This window comes from Mytilus californianus, unplaced genomic scaffold, assembly GCF_021869535.1.
Source record: "Mytilus californianus isolate M0D057914Y unplaced genomic scaffold, xbMytCali1.0.p SCAF_5, whole genome shotgun sequence".
Lineage (NCBI taxonomy): Eukaryota > Metazoa > Mollusca > Bivalvia > Mytilida > Mytilidae > Mytilus > Mytilus californianus.
The window spans coordinates 77514710-77535900 of NW_026262701.1; the positions used below are offsets into that span (position 1 = coordinate 77514710).

Genomic DNA, 21191 nt, shown 5'->3' on the forward strand with positions numbered 1-21191 from the left:
CCTGTGTGGATTGGCAAATTTAAGTCGTCTGGTAAAAATTAGTGAGGCCACAAGATTTGGTTGCAGTTCTGATTTTTTTGTTATAGAAAGTATTTTACACAAAAAAAGACTTAAAACACAAATCATTCAACAAAAATAGCATTACCTCATATTTAGTTTAGTATGATAATACAATGATAGCCTTCATTAAAAGTTAATAAAAATTATTAAATCTTAAAAAGATTATTTTCCCTTGGTCCTGTAGACCTTAGAAAAGTAACCTTTTCTCTATTACATAAATTTAAAATTAAAATATACACCTGTATAACAAAATGTCTATTAATGCTTGTTGTATGCATATTTCCCTCTTTTTGGCTTATTATTCTGCTGCCATATATCATGTATATGTAAAAAAGAAATGTTGTGTAATTGCCAACAAAGCAACTAAAGGTCCTTGTACAACCTTCTACAATGAGTCAAACCCATACCAATTATCAAGCTGTATAAATAGGCCTGACAAAACAAATGTAAAACAATTCAAATGAGAACAAATATGATATTCAGTAACTAATGAGAACTACTGAATTACAGGCTCCTGACTTGGGACAGGCACATACAGAATGTTCAGGTGTTAAATATGTTGATGGGTGCCAAACCATGCAGGCATCTGTTCTTTTTGTAAGAATTGGGATTTCATTGATTGTTGGTCAGACTCCAATCTATGGTTAGAATAAATTTCAATGTCCAGCTGAGAAAAATGAACAATCTTGACAAGGGATTTGGAAAGGAATATGAGGCTTTTAATGCAATAAATGGATTTTTTTAAACTAAAGGCAATTTTTGTCTCGCCTGCGATGAAATTGCTTTTCCGGCAACAGCGTCAACAATTGTTAAGTTAGTTTGATAGGAATTACTTGTGATAGATCATTGATATTTAATATAAAGTTGCATTACTATCATTTCATATCAGTTTGACAACTATTTCGAGGCCCTGCCCCCTAGGTCATGGTCCAGACTCCAGTGACTTTGAATTAATTAGCAATTTTCAATGTTAAGTTTTCTGCTTAAGTTAGTTTGCTAGGACCTACTTGTGATAGATCAATGATATTTTGTATGGAGTCACATTACTATCTGTACATATCAATTTGACGACTATTTTGAGGCCCTGCCCCCTAGGACATGGTCCAGTGACTTTGAATTAATTAGCAATTTTCAATTTTAAGTTTTCTCCTCAATTTGATAAGAACTACTTGTGATAGATCAATGATATTTTGTATGAATATGCATTACTATCAGTTCTTATCAGTTAGATGATTATTATGAGGCCCTGCCCACTAGATAATTGTCCAGCGACTGAATTAATAAACCATGTTGCTGTCAATCAGATTGTCTTTTTCTGAATTTTATGCCGACAGGCGAGACATTTATCTGTGTCAACAGTTTATTGATAATGTTTTAATGAAGTAACACATTTACATTGCTGAAAATCATAATCTTTCCATATTAATCAAGTTGAAGGAACAAAATGAAAGCACTGACTTCGCAGACTGCATATGTTTTTTCAATGGAACAACTTTCATGCAAGCAAATTGAAGTTATTTTCTCTCATTTCTGGAAATTGAAACACGAGCATATATAAAAAGATTATGATTTTCAGCAATGTAAATGTGTTACTTCATTAAAACATTATCAATAAACACTCCTCTGCGACAAGGGAAAATAACTGATGACGAAAGGGACTGTTTGAACACCCAGGCGACTAGATATTGCTTTTGGTGATAGGGGAAAAGTAAAGTGAAGGACAGGGAAGTGAGTTCTTTTCCCTTGTCGCAGAGGAGTGTGATCTGATATTTAATGGCAGAATATTCAAACTTGTGTATTTTTAGATTAAAGCAGTTGTTTTCATTTTTCAGGACTAAGAGAACCTGTCATTGGTATAACATACAGTGATAGGGATGATGGTTCACAAGTCACAAATCAGAAGTTACAACACATTGATCATACTGAATCAGAGAAAAGTGGAAGTATTTCTTTTGCCTCAAGTGAAATAGGATGTCAGACAAATACTGAATTTGATTCTGATGAAGAAGATGTCATTGAGAAAGATGGTAAGATGAAAAAAGCAGCAAAAGGAGATTGTCCCGTTCTAGAAAAAGTTGATAGTTCTTCAGAGGAGTCTTCGCTAGAGAATGTTGATGATGTGGAATTAATGCCAGTTCTCACTATAGAAAGTCCAATGAAAGAAAAGTTGAATGTTTCTGTAGAAGATACTGAAAACGTTAAGAGAATATTGAAGATAGATGATAGACAGGAAACTGATAGTGCAAAAACACTATTGGAAAGTGAAAGATTGAAAATCAGTACACCAGATGTTGATTTTAAAGAGAATATTTCTGAACCACCAAAAAATTTTGCTATGAGAAACTCTGAAACATATATACTGCATGAAGAAACTGGTGATTTTATTCCTAAGGTAGTTTCACCTATAAAAGAAATTATCTCATTAAGTTCTGAAGATGAGGTTGAAAATGTAAAAACTAAGCATGGTCTTCCTGCAAAAGATCAGCCTGAAATAACAAAACCAACCAAGAATACACCATCAGGGAAAGATGAGCATAAAAGTACAGAAACACACCAGTGTGCACCATCAAAGGATCGTAATGTATTTGAAGTTTTAAATTCATCTGTTGAAACTGACGAAAATGAAAAGCAGAAAACAGAAATTCTAAAAGGTTTAGGATTAGAAAGGACACCCTCACCAAAGCGAGAGAAACAGCCTCGTAAATCTTATCCATTACGTCACAGACAAATATTCAGTGAAGAAGAAGCACAGATGGAAGAGAAACCTCTACATGACAAAATAAGTGAAAAGATAAAAGCTGAGAGCCTTGCTAAGAGTACTCCAGGAGAAGAAGGGCCATTTAAATGTCCAACATGTAAACGACATTATAGAACAAAGGAGAGTTATAACACACATGTTAGTAGCTGTGATTTTGATATTAGTAGTACTACAGACGAGGAAGAGGAACCTGAGCCTACTTCTAGGGAAGGAAGATACCCCATGAGAGGAACAACCATCGCCCAGACTGTTGTTAGTCAGGTTGATGAACAAGAAAGAAAATCTAGCACAAAAAAACCTGGAAGGCCAGGTCCAAGATACAATATGTCACCAAAAGTTGTATTAGATCGTTTATCGCCATCTAGATGCAGTATCTCGGTAAAGACATCTAATTCTAATCTGAAAGAGTCTACTTCAAAGACTACAGCGATCAAAAGAGGAAGAGGTAGACCCCCAAAAATTGCTGCTACTCCAACAGATGATGAACAGGCTGAAGAACTTTCAGATTTAATGCAGGAGAGCGAAGAGTTGACCACAGCTTCAGAAAAGGAAAAGAGAAAGAGGGGAAGACCTCCTTTACATAAAACACCTGAAATAAAGTCAGATTCATCACAGCAGAGTATAGAATTGTCAAGTCTAGAACAAGATACTGAAAAGAGAAAGAGAGGCAGACCTCCTTTACATAAAATTTCAGAAAGTACTGCAAAAAGTGAATCATCAAATGACAGTACTTCTATGTCGGAACAATCTACACCAAGAGGTAGAGGACGTCCCCCGAAGTCATCTATAGTTCAGTCTAAAATAAGCAATATAAGAGATAAGTACAGGAAACATCAGCGATCCAAAAGTGATGGACTGATAGCAACCAAAAAGCACGATATCTCAGAAGTGTCTGACAATCCTTATGCAAGGCAATATTTGTTCAAGAAAACAAGCCTCAATTACAATACAAAACAGAGTCTTCTCAGTTCCTCTAAAATTTCCAGACGATCTCTGCAATTAATGTCTCGTAAATCATCAGCTCAGACTACAAGGAGACGTCACTTTACCGATTCAGAGTCTGTAAACATGAAATCTGTTTCTAAGAGAAGAGTTAGCAGTGCTTCTTCGTCTTCTAAAGATTTAGATAAGTCAGCTAATGATCAAGAGTTAGACAACATGGAGAAATTAGCTAGTCTGGAAAAACAAATTAACCGCAAAAGAGGTAGACCAAGGAAGAAGCCTTTGGGTTTTAAATCTGACATAGAGGTTGATCCAGACAAGTCTGATCATTCTGAAGTGAAAGAAGAAGTTTGTGATGAAAAAAATGACAAGATTAGCAGTAAAGATGACAAAGTAGATGATCAAAGTGACATCTATGATAACATGGAAGTTAAAAATAGTGATGAGAAAGAAATTAAGAATAAACAGGAAATAGAAAGTGAAACAGACAGCAAATCTGATGAAATCTGCAGCAAGAAAGATGTTCAAAATGAGTCTGATACCAAATCAGATATTTGTAGTAAAGTTGACAACAAAACTGAAACTAAAGCTGAAGTTGAAAATACATTGGATACAGAGGTTGATGGAAAATCAGATATAAATTCAGATACTGAAACTCTCTCAGATCAGGAAATGAAAAATGAAGATATATCTGATATGGAGGAAGCTTTAGATAAAGAGATCAAACAAGAAATCCTTGATGAGGAATATCTAATTGATACAACTGAAGTAAAGCCTGAGAAAGAAGTAATTGAAAATAAGGATGTAATTCCACTAGAACCAAAAGATATAGAACAGAAAGATGTAAAATCTACTGAAATAGATGGCAATTCCCTTAGTAAAGATGACCAAAGCTCATCTGTCAAGACTGTTTCTGAAATTTTAGGCTCTGCTGCAAGACCACTTGTTATTGATGATGATGACGATGATCAACCCATTAGGGAAGTTAAACCCAAATATAAAGCAATAAAGAAACGTGAGAAGACGCCTAGAAAATCATTTGAAGATGAAAGTAATGTTGCCTCTTTAAAATCATCTCCAGCAGTCAAAGCATTGTCACAGTTCTTGGCACAGAAAGAAAAAACTCCACCAAAAAATGAACCTGTGACTAACCTAAAAACTGGACGATCTGCATGTTCCTTTCAGGAATTATTAAAAGATAAACCATCTAATATTCATACTCCTCGTTTCGATTCCAGTAGAAAACCATCCCCTCAACAATTAACTCAGACAAGAAGGGCATCAGAGGAGCTGAAACACAGTCAAGATATTGGGACTGGTACCAGTTCACCAAGATCACGCCATTCCTCTGGGCATTCTACCGATGAAAGGAACATTTTCCAATTGCTAAACAAGGGTTCTCCACCAAAATTAAATAGTGGAAGTGGTGGCTCTTACAATGCAATAAAACCTGCAGCAGAGTATGGCCAGTCTCAGCAGCCATCTGTTAGAGGACCTCCTCCCTTGATGACACCCTCATTAATTGGTATCCATAATCCTAATTTAGCCAGTAATCCAGCACATTCACTGACAGCATTCCAGCAACTTCAACAGAACATGCCACATGCCATACAACAAATACAGCAGATGCATAGTAGATCAACCCCAGCTATAATACCATTAACACAAGCAATGTCATCACAGATGGACATTTCACATGTAGGTGCAGAAAGACCAGGTCCAGCTCCATTTGACATGAATCTGCACATTAACCGAATGATTATGGAAACATCAATGGCAGCAGGTCCACTACATCAAAGGCAGGTTCTGCAACAAATGATATTGAATGAGTCGGCTAATAATGGCAAAGCACCTGAAACACAGCAGACTTCTCAAATACATACACAAGCTGTTCAAAGTCCAATAACAACCCCACAAGCATCATCAGGTTCATACAGCAGATCTGGTCGGCATACTCCAGTATACAACTTGCCACCACCACAGAACCAAAGTCCAACAACTCCAGTATCTACACCAAATAAGAGTCCTGTATTATCAAGGATACCAGATTTATCACCTGGTTCATACCACAGTGTAGGTCAGTGTGGAATTAAGCAAACTCCCATATACAACCTGCCACAAAACCAAAGGCCAACAACTCTTGTAACTGACCACCTGAAAAAACCACCAGTTAATAGTAAACTTATTCCTTTGACACAATTAATGGAAGCAGGTCTTCAGTCTAAATTAATTATTCCAAAGGTATCCATTCAATCAGCATCTTCATCTCCCGATAGTCTGCAGTCATCACCACTTCATCAACTTAGCCGTCCATCGTCATCACTAGCAGTCAGTCGTCCACCATCAACTTCTCCAGTCAGTCTTCCCCAGTCAACATTGCCTTTAGCTCTACCTCAACAGAAACAAGGTGGTGCCAAACCCAACACTATTGTACGCATATTTGTGGATGGCAAACCGGTTGCCTTGACCACAGATCCAACTGTCCTTCAGGATCATACAGCATTATTGAACAAACTTGGAGGCGGTCAGATTCAGAGTGGAACATATTCTGTCACAGTTTCAGCTCACCGTGTTCCGTCGACCAATTCAAGTCCTGTGAATACGAGTGGTGTGAACAACCAGCTACCAAGAGTTCCAGCAATACAGCCAATAGTTCCAATGTCCCAAAATGATCAGTTCTCTCCATGGAAAGCCCCTGGAAATGTTCCAGATTCAGGCAAGCATATGACAATTTCATCAGCCATTAAAGATGCGTTGGATAGTCACTTAGTGTCAAAACTATCTTCTAATGAGGTGTCTCCTTCAAAATCGAACCAAGTATTATCATCTCTCTTGAGTAGGCAGAGAAACCTCAATCATCATAGCTATTCTAAAAATTCATTAATGCCTAGAAATGTGCAGGAGCTGATAAAGAGGTTGCCATTACCAGACAGACCAATATCTTCCATATCTGTCCAACCAAAAGTCATGACCTCTTTTGTGAAAAAACCTGATGGAACCATTCAGAAAAAGACATTGGTCAAGCCAATGATAGTAAATCGCAAAAGACCAGCCATCAATCCAATCAACTTATCGGGAAGTTCTTTCAAAAAGCCCATGATATCAACCTACCAAGAGAAGAATGGCACTGTTCAAGGACTACTGTCTAAAGTTTATATGAGAAAATTGGTGAAAGATGGATCACCTAAACCAAAGATGGCCGACAGTATGCAGCAGACTACACAAACTGGACATGAATACTTCAAACGTAGAGGTAGAAAACCCAAGGATAAAAGTCTAAAGAAGAGGACACCTAGAAAATCTAATATCAGCAAACCACATGCTGGAGGTAAGTTAAAATGAGAACTTTTACTTAGAACTATTCCTAGAAAAAATGTATCGGACAACACTTTTTTATACTTTACCCAAAATTCATATTTTCATTTGTATCAGCTTTCACCCCTACTACCCACACAAAAAATAACATGGTATCGGAACATTCCCATACATTATTACATGTTTTCTAGGAATAGCCCTAAGTTGAATGAAACTTTTTACTGACCAATATTATGGAAATCTTGTATGAGGCAGAAAGATTTTTTTTTTCATTTGCTCATTCAAACTAATATTATTGCATTTTGAGATCATTTGATTGATTGACTGTTGGTTGCTTTAATAGTAGAGATCGTTTGAATAAAAGGTTCCTTTTATTTCACGATCTAGAAAATGGAAATTTTAAAATTAAAACATTCTATGGTAAATAAACCAAGAAGATAGATATAATACTGATATCATGGAATTTTCAAAAATGTGATTTTAGTCTCTTATTTGCTAAATATTAACAATCAACTTGTCAGGACATTCAGGCAAATCGCTTTAATATAATCTGTCACTATACTAAATATATTCATAAATGTTACAAATACTTATTATGCTTTTCAATATTTTTTGCAGAAAGATCAGCCCATCCTATTATTCATGGTCCAAAAGAGGTTACTTCCTTGCCTCAGCCTGCCTTAGAAGAGGAAGTTACTGAATCCTCCATGTCAAGCTTTATGGAACACCAACAGCGAGTTCTGGAAAAGGCTGAGAGGAAAGATAAGGATGGTGCACATCTGATGTTCGAGATCACTAGTGATGACGGATTCAGTTGCAAAGCGGAAACTATGGAAGGTTAGTAAAAAAAGAGATGGTAGGAGAGTATACATATCACTATGGCTTTCAATTTTGAAATATACACATAAAACTTTAAAAATTATCAATTAGGATTAAAAAAAAATAATGCTGCTGGGAAAGCAACAAAAGTCCTGTTCTTTTGTCAAAATTCAATGCTTAAAAGCTTTGCACTGGCATACTTTTGTCTTGTTTTATCACATTGAATTCATTTAATTTCTAAAAATAGAAAAATTAAAAGTATGCTATTCATTTTATAGTTTTGAAAAATGACATGGAAGACCCTCATAATAGTAATGTATTAAAATCAATTGTTCAAAGCAATTTGTGTTTTCTTTTTTACAGAAGCTTGGCAGCAAGTTACAGAAAGAGTACAGGATGCAAGAACAACTGCAAGGTTAAAACATTTATCTTGTGCAAGTAAGTAAGATTTGGTATGCTTTCTGGTACATGAATCTTAACAAGATAACAGTAATTAAATTAAATTGAGAAATTATTGAGGTCTTTCCAGAAATAAAAAAATAAAGATACAAAGATGTGGTGTGATTGCCAATGAGACCAGTCTCCACCAGACCAAATGATGTAGATGTTAACAACTACAGGTCCTTGTAGAAGGCACCAGTCTCCATCAGACCATATGATGTAGATGTTAACAACTAAAGGTCCTTGTAGAAGGCACCAGTCTCCGTCAGACCAAATGATGTAGATGTTAACAACTAAAGGTCCTTGTAGAAGGCACCAGTCTCCGTCAGACCAAATGATGTAGATGTTAACAACTAAAGGTCCTTGTAGAAGGCACCAGTCTCCACCAGACCAAATGATGTAGATGTTAACAACTACAGGTCCTTGTAGAAGGCACCAGTCTCCGTCAGACCATATGATGTAGATGTTAACAACTAAAGGTCCTTGTAGAAGGCACCAGTCTCCGTCAGACCAAATGATGTAGATGTTAACAACTAAAGGTCCTTGTAGAAGGCACCAGTCTCCGTCAGACCAAATGATGTAGATGTTAACAACTAAAGGTCCTTGTAGAAGGCACCAGTCTCCACCAGACCAAATGATGTAGATGTTAACAACTACAGGTCCTTGTAGAAGGCACCAGTCTCCACCAGACCAAATGATGTAGATGTTGACAACTACAGGTCCTTGTAGAAGGCACCAGTCTCCACCAGACCAAATGATGTAGATGTTAACAACTAAAGGTCCTTGTAGAAGGCACCAGTCTCCACCAGACCAAATGATGTAGATGTTAACAACTAAAGGTCCTTGTAGAAGGCACCAGTCTCCGTCAGACCAAATGATGTAGATGTTAACAACTACAGGTCCTTGTAGAAGGCACCAGTCTCCACCAGACCAAATGATGTAGATGTTGACAACTACAGGTCCTTGTAGAAGGCACCAGTCTCCATCAGACCAAATGATGTAGATGTTAACAACTACAGGTCCTTGTAGAAGGCACCAGTCTCCACCAGACCAAATGATGTAGATGTTGACAACTACAGGTCCTTGTAGAAGGCACTAGTCTCCATCAGACCAAATGATGTAGATGTTAACAACTAAAGGTCCTTGTAGAAGGCACCAGTCTCCGTCAGACCAAATGATGTAGATGTTAACAACTACAGGTCCTTGTAGAAGGCACCAGTCTCCATCAGACCAAATGATGTAGATGTTAACAACTACAGGTCCTTGTAGAAGGCACCAGTCTCCACCAGACCAAATGATGTAGATGTTGACAACTACAGGTCCTTGTAGAAGGCACCAGTCTCCATCAGACCAAATGATGTAGATGTTAACAACTAAAGGTCCTTGTAGAAGGCACCAGTCTCCACCAGACCAAATGATGTAGATGTTAACAACTAAAGGTCCTTGTAGAAGGCACCAGTCTCCGTCAGACCAAATGATGTAGATGTTAACAACTACAGGTCCTTGTAGAAGGCACCAGTCTCCACCAGACCAAATGATGTAGAAGTTAAAACAACTAACGGTCCTTGTAGAAGGCACCAGTCTCCATCAGACCATATGATGTAGATGTTAACAACTAAAGGTCCTTGTAGAAGGCACCAGTCTCCACCAGACCAAATGATGTAGATGTTAAAACAACTAAAGGTCCTTGTAGAAGGCACCAGTCTCCACCAGACCAAATGATGTAGATGTTAACAACTAAAGGTCCTTGTAGAAGGCACCAGTCTCCACCAGACCAAATGATGTAGATGTTAACAACTAAAGGTCCTTGTAGAAGGCACCAGTCTCCACCAGACCAAATGATGTAGATGTTAAAACAACTAAAGGTCCTTGTAGAAGGCACCAGTCTCCACCAGACCAAATGATGTAGATGTTAACAACTACAGGTCCTTGTAGAAGGCACCAGTCTCCATCAGACCATATGATGTAGATGTTAACAACTACAGGTCCTTGTAGAAGGCACCAGTCTCCATCAGACCATATGATGTAGATGTTAACAACTAAAGGTCCTTGTAGAAGGCACCAGTCTCCATCAGACCATATGATGTAGATGTTAACAACTACAGGTCCTTGTACAGCCTTATACAATAAGCCAAACCCAGAATGCCTACCATGCATTAAATTTAATTTGGTTACGTCCTTTACTTCTGACACAGATATGTCGGATATAATTCAATTATTTTGATGAAATTAAACACCTTACAATAAAGGGAGAGCAATTTTTAACATGAACTGAAAAGGTTATATCAATCTGAAGGAATATATGATAAAAATTGATGGGAACTCTAAGATCTAATAGTATGGTAGTATTGACTGAGAGTATCTTCATATTTAAATGAATTTAGAAAGTACGAGCTACAGATAATAGATTGCTGGTGAATCATTAGAATTCTCATAGCAGTTTTGAATAATGGCCTGTACAGGTTGCATTGCTGTGCTATTATTGAGTTCACCTAACAAACACAGTATTAAGCAGAGAAAACTGATGTAAACTCCACAAGTTATCCATCAATCATATTGTACATATTGACAGAAGGCAAATTTTGTAACAATTATGTCCTATTTCAGGTGTACATGGGGTAAATATGTTTGGCGTGAACCACAATGCTGTACTGTACCTGTTAGAACAGTTATATGGAGCCCAGTTATGTCGTAACTATAAGTTCAGATATCAACAGTATACTCTCACAGAGGATGAAGAGGTAATAATTCTTTAAAGCAAAATAAAGTAGAGATATGTAAGTGACTGTAGACATTGATACAATGTAATGATTTTCTTTGCTTATGTTGAACACAAATGAAAAGTTCTTGCTGACAGGTTTTTCATATCTTTTTATGGCAGTGCTAAAGAAACAAATACAAATATGTAAACAGAAAACAGAGGTAATCTAGCTTATTGGAGTAAATCTTGTGTTATAAGTGTTACACGTATGTATTGTGTCTGAGTGATCAAATAAAAATTGTTCAAAGTTGTTGAAAAATTTGATACTGTAAGAAGTTGAAGATAATTTGAAGAATTTTTATAATCCTTTTAAAGAGCCAAAGTTTTGGTTAAGTATCAAATTCAAGTGATGTATAAAGGAAAATCTGTTTGTCATACTGTGGATTCATTTATTTTCATGGGTACCAATTTTCCTGGATTGAGGAACAATTGTATTTTTGTGTATATTTGATTTCATGGTTTTGCCAGAACTGCATACAAGCCTATAGCAAATTTGTACTTTGTTGAACATTGAAATTTGTGGTTCCCTTTACCCACGAAATCCACCAAAATTGGTATCCCAAGAATAATAATGAATCCACAGTATTTCGATTATGGTGGGAAATTGACAGCAGTAACAGTTAACCATAACACACTAAAAAGACTTGCATGGTGTATGTCATAGTTTGCTGATCAAGAAAACATTTTGATATCTCATTGTTATTGACAAGAGTTTGATGTCTTGTTTGACTAATTAATATTGCAGGAGCCTGTAGAGAACCCAACAGGATCCATCAGATCAGAGGCCTACCAATCACGTAAAGAATTTGATATCTTCAGTTTCCTCATGTCTCAGTATAGAAGACTACCAGAAATGGATTTGACAGATGCAAATAGTGAAATGAATCTCAAATCACAGAGGTTTGTTCAGTTTTAAATTTTCAACTACTGGCAGCGCTAAATCTTGGTGGCGACATGATGGGTTTAAATATTGTGGGTATTGACACCTTGCAACTTATGGTAAAAAGAATAAAATGATTTAAAACTGCAAAGAAATATTAACTTGTGAAATTAATAAAGTTCTAAGAATGTATTTAAAGATAAAGGAGTTTATATTGAAATTTGACAGGGTAATTTATTAGTTCATGAAGTAAGTTGCATTTTCTTTTTATCATTCATTGATTCCAGAGCAGTTAAATGTTATATGTGACTTCATTATATCCACTTTGTTAAACAAATATTACTTTAAAGGTAGAGGAAAACATATAGTTGATTTTTGTCGAGCCTTCAACTTTTGTCGAAAAAGCGAGACATAGCAATCCTACATTCCGTCCACAAATATTCACTCTGTGGTTAAAGTTTTTGAAATTTTAATAACTTTCTTAAACTATCCTGGATTTCTACCAAACTTGGACAGAAGCTTGTTTATGATCATTAGATAGTATCCAGAAGTTATTTTTGTAAAAAAAAAAATCCTGTTTTTCCGTATTTTACTTATAAATGGACTTTTTCTGCCAGGAAACATTACATTCACTCTGTGGTTAAAGTTTTTAAAATTTTAATAACTTTCTCAAACTATCCTGGATTTGTACCAAACATGGCCAGATGCTTGTTTATGATCAAAAGCTAGTATCTAGAAGGAAATTTTTATTAAAATTTTGTACTTGTTTATCCATATTTTACTTATAAATGGACTTAGTTTTTCTTCCAGTTAACATTACATACAGTCTGCAGTTAAATTTTTAAAAATATTTATTAGATTCATAAACTATCCTGGATTTTTACCAAACTTGGACAGAAGCTGCTTACAATAAAAAAATTGTATCGAGAGGAATATTTTTATTAAATTTTTTCCTCGTCTCATTTTTGTTGAGCCTGCGATTAACAGCAAAAGTAGGCGAGACACTGGGTTCTGCGGAACCCTAACGAATTTTTATGAAAATTCTTGTTGATTATCTTGCCGTAGTGAGAGAAGTTGTTGGCATAATACAGATAATGGCATACCTAGATGAAAATAGCCTGATTATAAGGTTGCAGTGTTCTCCCCAGAAATTTTTTAAGGCGCAAAATTTCAAGAGCGCGTAACTCTATTTTAGAGTGAACTATTGTGACCTGAAGCAATTGGTCATAAATCATTATATGCAATAATGCACAGTACTAATATACATGATAAAGAGTAAGAATATATGTATGAAATAAATTCATTTTAAACACAAAAAGCATTTATATCACAGTCAATTAAATAAGTCAAAACATATATATAGTTCAAGAAAAATCCTCATTTTCTTCTGGGCCTTCCAATGCTGAACAGCTTCAGAAATATTTATTTCTGTACTCTCTGTTCCTTCTAGAGATATAGTAACAAGACAGTTTGTAATTTTGTTGAACAGTCTGTTCCTCAGTCTTTATCCTCTTTAGGGTTGAAAACATCATCTGCCTTTCGCTTAACCCAGGGGCGGATCCAGCCATTTTTAAAAGGGGGGTTCCAACTATATGTCCCCATTCAAATGCATTGAACGTCCAAAAAAAAGGGGGGGGGGGGGGGGGGGGGGGGGTTGAAACCCCCCCTTGGATCCGCCACTGTAACCCATTTCTTCTTTGCAAAGAACATGTTGATTCAGCATTAAAATTGATTATGTTTAAGATGTTTGGTATACAACTTTTTAAAACATAAAAATTGTAATGAACCAGCTGACCAGTGTCCGTAGTTTGACATTATGCTTCCGTGTGTATAATTGTCAAAACGTATCTTTTGCAGGTAGATATAAACAAAACTTGACAAATTCGTCAAAGTTAAGACCAGTGAAATTCTTTACTAGTGACATTATACAAATGCTGCAGCAATTCCGTAAATATATTTCCCGATGGACGAATTAACGATCTATGTTAAAAAATTATTTTATTTCTAGAACGTGACAGTTGACAGAAGAATTTTACTTGCAAGCAACAATTTTTCACTTTCTAATAAAATAAATCACTCCTCGTTATCTTTAATAAAAGTTTATTTTACTTTTTTGACGTACAAATACTCTCATTCATAAATTTCATCGTAAATTTCTTTAGTAATGTGTATTCATCATGTTCATTGGTCGTGTTTAAATAGATTCTTCTTCTCGGCCAATGAAAATGTATTTGCGATCTATTTCTTCAATTTTTGGACTGAAGTTTTTAAAAACTTTTATTTTCTACTAAAAATATCTATCTTCTTGATGATCATTTACGCTATAACCTGATTACATGGTCTGATAAGGCTGGAACAGGTAAATCAGAGACTTTTGCTAGTTATCAGTTATTGTGCAACATTGACCGATCTCTCAGCGATGATCAGCAACTTGACAATTTTAACCAACATTTATAATTAAAATGTGAAAATTAACACGCTGGGTGATCAAGTATTAAGGGACAGCGGCCAATTAAGGCGCTGCGGGATCAACGAAAATATTTTGAAGGCACTGCGGGACACCAGTGTCATATCGGTCTGGGGAGAACACTGGGTTAATGATATTAAAATGTAGAAACGGGTGAGTTTGAACTATGAAGTAGGACATTTTTTTAGTTGTAAGATTGTCCTGAATATGCAAGAAATATTTCAACTGGATGTCTAACAACAATCAATCATTTTAAAAAGGTGTTAATGAAAAATGTAATTTCAGGAGAGCTACCAGTATGGACTTGCCAATGGCAATGAGGTTCCGTAAGCTGAAGGAACATGCAAGAGAGGCTGTTGGAGTATACAGGTAAGTTATAAGTGAAATAAATCTAATATTTCTATCAAATATAAATGGACATCTTTACATTCAAGTACCATTCAGTTTCTGCAAAAAGGTTAATCTTTATTAATTTTCTTTTTATGCCCCAGCTAGGGGCATTATGTTTTTCGGTCTGTGTGTCCGTTCGTCTGTCCCGCTTCACATTAAAAGTTTTTGGTCAAGGTAGTTTTTGATGAAGTTGAAGTCCAATCAACTTGAAACTTAAAACACATGTTCCCTATGATATGATCTTTCTAATTTTAATGCCAAATTAAAGTTTTGACCCCAATTTCATGGTCCACTGAATATAAAAAATGAAAGTGCAAGTGGGGCATCCGTGTACTATGGACACATTCTTGTTTTTTGTTGTTTTGTTTTTTTTTTAATTCCAAGAGTATTCATCTTCTCTGACTGTTATGTTATATTATCAAATATCACAATAAGAGTATTCAGCTGTGTTAACTTGTGTTTCATAATTTTAGATCACATATCCATGGCAGAGGTTTATATTGCAAGAGAAAAATTGATGCTGGTGAGATGATAATAGAATACTCTGGGGAAGTAATCCGTGGTTCACTGACGGACAAGAGAGAAAAGTATTATGAGGGGAAGGTATGTTTGTTCATTGTGTTTTTCTTGATTTATTAGTTAAGAAGTATTAACATCCAAAATCAGGTGATGCATTGTTTTTCTACTTTTACCTATTAGTTATTGGCAAATGACAAAAACAGGAAAAATTGAGATTTCATGAATTACGCAGTTATATTTTATTTATGGGAAGCTCAGCAGAAATTAAAAAATAAAAATAGTTGTTTTGATATGAATTTTTAAATTTCCTACATACATAAATAAATTTTTGGACCTCTAAGAGGTATTGTGTATGTTGAATTCCTGTCAAAGAATCAGTTGTCTCCTTGTTAAATATTTCAACATGTTGAAAAAGTTGTTCTATAATATTGGTTTATGTTTACAGGGTATTGGATGTTACATGTTCCGTATTGATGATGCCGATGTTGTTGATGCTACGTTACATGGAAGTGCAGCAAGATTCATAAATCACTCATGTGAGGTAATTAAAATATCGCAGTTATCTCAAAGTACAATACATAAAGACAAGCGAAAAAATTTGCTCATTAGAAAATTACTCTAAATAAAATTTTGTCCTAATGTGTTATGCTAAAAATACATATGTTAAATAATAATTTATGTTTATTTTCCAGCCTAACTGTTATTCTAAAGTGATCCAGGTCGAAGGGAAGAAACATATTGTTATCTTTGCCATGAGACAGTAAGTATAAAGGCACTATGTTTTATATATCGTCTGTTAGTAATTTTAGCTGTTATAAAAATTTGTCAATTTCTATATTAATTGTTGGATGCAACTATTTTCAGATCATTATATAGCTGTACATAAGACAACTGCATAGATTGCATAAAAAACTGTAAAACACAGGATTCGTTTCAATATCAGAATTAATATCTTTTTTGTAGAAAACAAGAATATCCCTTCAATAGCTGTTGCAACTATGAAAATAAAACTAAACCATGAGATACAGTGACTTTTCATATTTGGCTGTTATATATTCTGTAATGTTAAAAGAAAAGCCCTGCCTTGACCTATATCCATGTCATTTTGTCTCTTGTGGATAGTTGTCTGATTAATAGCATTCAAATCACATCTCCTTATTTTTAGATAGCATTCTATTTATGAACAAATAGCAGGAAAAAAAGATGTTGTCCCTTCTTAATGAGATGTTAATTTTGTTAATTTTACAGAATAAACAAAGGAGAGGAACTCACTTATGACTACAAATTCCCAATAGAAGAGGTCAAAATTCCATGTACATGTGGGTCAAAGAAATGCCGTAAATATCTCAACTAAGACAGTTGTTTGCCAACCACTGGAAAAGAAACTCCACGACTAGAGCGGTGTAAATAAAATTCAAGAATGACTGTAAATGGAAACTTGATTTGTAGATGATGTGAGAGAAAAGTTGTGCCATGATGATGAAAAAAGGAAATCCTATACTAGCCTACTGTGATATTGTTCTGTAACAGAGATATTATCTAGAGTGTTAATAATACTGTATTGGAACAGAATTATTGACAAATCTCCACAAGGTGTTCTTTGTATCATTGATATTATAAAATTCTATATTCAATTGATTTTACTGTGAAAATGGGTATTAATCTTTCTTTAATCTATACATAAGATATACAACTCTTTGAAAACTATGTTAAATTGTTAGAAATTAAGATTCAGTACCAATCAAGTGCTAAAATAGCCTCTATTTATTTAAAGCACCATGTTTGAACTCAGGATACCATGGGGTTTGAAAGATATTTGAAGACTGAGCATTTTAAAGTGATTGAATAAAGGCATGCAAATGAGATCAGATATTTCTAAAAAGGGAAATAATATTGTGTTTCATCTTTGATTATTTAAATTGTTTCCAAAATAATATAAAACATGTTTTCAAACCAAACTGGTGACATGACATATTATACTACTATGCACTTATTTTATGCAGTCGCCTGAATCGATTTGCAAAGATTTATTTCAAATGAAAGACTGTTTGTTATTCATATTCTGACAATATATATATAGAAACTACCTACAAGATGCAATTGGCGTATTATGTCTACTTTAAGTTCTAGACACCATGGTTTCATTTCTGTATTTAGTTATATTTAAATTTGAATTAATGAATTTACAAAGATCTAATAAAAACAGACCTTGATGGGATGAGGTTTGATAAATAAAAAAAGCAATTGTTATTTTCGTGTATATCATTACCAGAATATATTTTTAATTGTAAATATGTAATTACAATGAAGTGTAAAAATGTACAGTCGTTTAAAGCAACCAGAGATGTGCTATATTTCATTGTTCATTGATACAAGGACATCATTTCACAGCGTCATGTGTTATAAACTGAAAAATAAATCATATGGTTGATCATTAAGGGTGTTTGCATACACATATTTTGTGTGTTGTAACAGGCCAGTATTCACATTGTTTTGATAACATATATATTTGTGCCATAAAAAAAATTAAAAGGTAAACTACTGTTATTTTAGCTAATATGTCATAAACATGCAAGAATATCTGTAATTCTCAGTGTCATTATATAGTGTCTTCAATACTTATTTGTTGCAAAAGATTGAGGAGATTCAAATGCAAACTATTGTGTGGTAATTTAAGAATATTTCCTTGTTTGTATGTTCAAAAGTAAAACTGTGAAATGATGTCCTTAAATGTGAAATAAACCTCCATGATTGATAGCTATTATCTATCTACAGTTGTTAGCATTGTTTACATTTTATACATTTACATACACACATATATTTATTTGTTGTACATAGTTTTATATTTTTTGTGTTTTCGAACAATGAATGGTCTCCTTTAGCAATTGAATACTAAAAATAAAATTTACAAATTATGGTATTTAAAAATGGACTTAATTTGTTTATAATGGTTCTCCTACTGTTGGGATCTGGCAACACTCTTCTTCCACTCAAGAAAAAGCAAATCCTAACCCTAAACCTTTGTAAAAACTTGGCTTTACTCTCTATAGCTACGATTTTATTTTTTCTTATTTGGTCTATTCGTCAGATACTATAACCAATAGGTCAACAGTAATTGGTGAAAGGAACGATTGTAAAGTGTGCATAATAGAAAATAAAGGATATGTCTGTCTGGCAGGGTTCATCTAACCTTGACCTCATTTTTATGGTTCATTAGTCAATGTTAAGTATTCATGGTGATGTTTGTTTCTCTGATATCATTCTATAAGCAATAGGTTAACTATATTTGATGTATGGAATGATTGCATGGTGTACATGTTGTCTGGCAGGGTTTGTCTGACCTGGACCTAATTTTCATGGTATATTGGTCAATGTTCATAAGGGGCCTGGTGGCTTAGTAGTCCAACTACTGTATCAATAGCCTGTCAACACGGAGGTTGTGAGTTCAAAATTTCACGGGGCAGGCTTCCTCCACAAAAGTCCCCAAAATGTGGTCCAAAGTAGAGTTTCAATCCATTTGAGTGATAACCTTTTCTGAAACCATTAATATTTATCTACAAGTGGTTAAATAAAAATCATATGCATTTCACCTCATATTTCAATAAAATTGAAATGATAAGTTCAAGCGTAAATTATATGTTGGAAAACACTACAATAATATCTGGACCTATAGGAGGTATGGATGTGAAAATACGCACTGACTGTCAAAACAGAAAATGGCCTACAAAACATGCAAAAAACAAGTCTTGCTGTTCATTTAAACCTACTTTGAAGGCTATATTATTCTTCAGCTATCTAAAAATTAGTTTTATTGCATAAAAACATATCTGAAAAATTCACCCGACCCAAAATGCAAAACCAAACTCCTAACTGTGTATTGCATTAGGAAATGAGAGCAAAGACTGGTCGACTTGGAGTGGAGTAGTTTTTCTGCAGACTAACCCAATGGCTAGTATGTTAAAAATCTGACTTTGTGTCAGTCTCGTACAAAGCAGGGTAAATTCATATCTCATTAACATGTTGACTATGCATGTTATAATTACAGCTAGAAGTTTAGATTCATCTTTCTGAACATTTAGTAAGAAAAAAGTTAGAGATAAGTTACATTTTCAGACCTGCTCCAAATGCCTTGAAATCATACATACTGTCTGCAAACAAAGTCAAATGTAAGTTGATTCATCATGATGTCCAATCATAGGGCTATTTTCCATTTAAAATATTTTTGTAATAGATTTTTGCATTTGATTGTTATAAGTGGTCTAAATCCTCACAAAATTATTTGCATGATTACTTTGCAATTTAACTTACATATAGAACAGTATTCATTTTTGATCCAGGCTAGTTGCACCATGGGAGACATTTTGCTACAATGTAGCACTTGATTTTCTTTGCATTGAAAGTTTTAAAAAAGGGGGTTGGGCCAGTGTGAGCTTTTAGTGTTTGTGGTCTTTGTCATAGCCTGTTATTTTTTTTATAAAAAATCTCTGAAACTACCTGGCCAAATTAAACAAAACCCAGACACACTCATCCTTGGGGTGTTTAGTTTTAAAAATGTGTCCAAATTTACCTCGCGTGTCAACTTACATGGCTGCCAATCATAGGAATAAAGTGCAAATATTGTCTATTATTTTGACTATTTTTACCAATTTTTTGTGTTTTTGCCTATTATTTGTATAAGATAAAAGAAGTTGTGGATTATGCATGTAGGTATGGGTAAGTATCGCGGTGAATTTCTCTTTAAACAGTCAGTAGTTGTGTTTCAGGCTATTAATTCAGGTAATTTGTTCCAATCTTTTATAGTTTGGTACAAAAAAGAACTTATAGATGTCTGTTCTGCACTGGATTTGTCTATGTTTTGTTCGTGATTAGACCGTGTCTGTTTGCGTAAATTATATGTTATGTGAGAAAGGCCATTCTGTTGTTGGCAGATGGGGCCGGTCCCCCTTTTAATGGAGCTACATATATGCTAAATGCATGGACTTTTTACATGTCTAACTTCTAACGGTGCCTAGTTTGGCCCCTCCCCCTTTTCAAAATCCTGGAATTTCATCTGGTTGGTGATTTGGATCATTTTTAAACGACAGCTTCTTGTAATGAAGTGCAGTGCAGTGTTTTAAGCCTTTTATAACACTTTCAGTGTAAGAGTATTTAGAACAAAAATATCTTGCTGCACGTTTTTGTCCATGGGACTTTTGTCGCAGAAAGCTCGACATAGGGATAGTGATCCTACGGGGCGGCGTTAGCTAACTTCTTAAAAGCTTTATATTTTAGAAGGTGGAAGGTCTGGATGCTTCATACTTTGTATATAGATGCCTCATGTTACGAAGTTTCCGTCAGTCACATGTCCAATGTCCTTGACCTCATTTTCATGGTTCAGTGACTACTTGAAAAAAAAGTTAAGATTTTTTGTAATGTTAAATTCTCTCTTATTATAAGTAATAGGATAACTATATTTGGTAAGTTCGTACCTTGCAAGGTCCTCATGTCCGTCAGACAATTTTCACTTGACCTCGACCTCATTTCATGGATCAGTGAACAAGGTTAAGTTTTGGTGGTCAAGTCCATATCTCAGATACTATAAGCAATAGGTCTAGTATATTCAGTGTATGGAAGGACTGTAAGGTGTACATGTCCAACTGGCAGGTGTCATCTGACCTTGACCTCATTTTCATGGTTCAGTGGTTATAGTTAAGTTTTTGTGTTTTGGTCTGTTTTTCTTATACTGTATGCAATAGGTCTACTATATTTGGTGTATGGAATGATTGTAAGGTGTACATGTCTAGCTGGCAGGTGTCATCTGACCTTGACCTCATTTTCATGGTTCAGTGGTCAAAGTTAA

General features: G+C 34.8%; 1 protein-coding gene and 1 long non-coding RNA gene across 3 annotated transcripts in view; both read left to right on the forward strand.

Annotated features, from left to right (window-relative positions):
• The window catches only part of LOC127703085 (uncharacterized), a 58051-nt gene extending 39771 nt beyond the window's left edge, over positions 1 to 18280 (forward strand). For both annotated transcript variants that reach the window (XM_052207501.1, XM_052207502.1), the window contains 10 exons: positions 1893 to 7088; positions 7694 to 7912; positions 8258 to 8332; positions 10943 to 11076; positions 11842 to 11996; positions 14729 to 14812; positions 15307 to 15436; positions 15798 to 15893; positions 16045 to 16112; positions 16601 to 18280. In XM_052207501.1, the coding sequence (XP_052063461.1) occupies positions 1893 to 7088; positions 7694 to 7912; positions 8258 to 8332; positions 10943 to 11076; positions 11842 to 11996; positions 14729 to 14812; positions 15307 to 15436; positions 15798 to 15893; positions 16045 to 16112; positions 16601 to 16706 (6263 nt within the window). In that variant the 3' untranslated portion in view covers positions 16707 to 18280. The remainder of the gene's footprint in view (positions 1 to 1892; positions 7089 to 7693; positions 7913 to 8257; positions 8333 to 10942; positions 11077 to 11841; positions 11997 to 14728; positions 14813 to 15306; positions 15437 to 15797; positions 15894 to 16044; positions 16113 to 16600) is intronic.
• LOC127703087 (uncharacterized) lies at positions 8485 to 9412 on the forward strand. Its single transcript, XR_007982662.1, has 3 exons — positions 8485 to 8514; positions 8695 to 8754; positions 8935 to 9412. It is a non-coding gene; the product is annotated as an uncharacterized LOC127703087 (long non-coding RNA).
• Positions 18281 to 21191: the final 2911 nt, after the last annotated feature.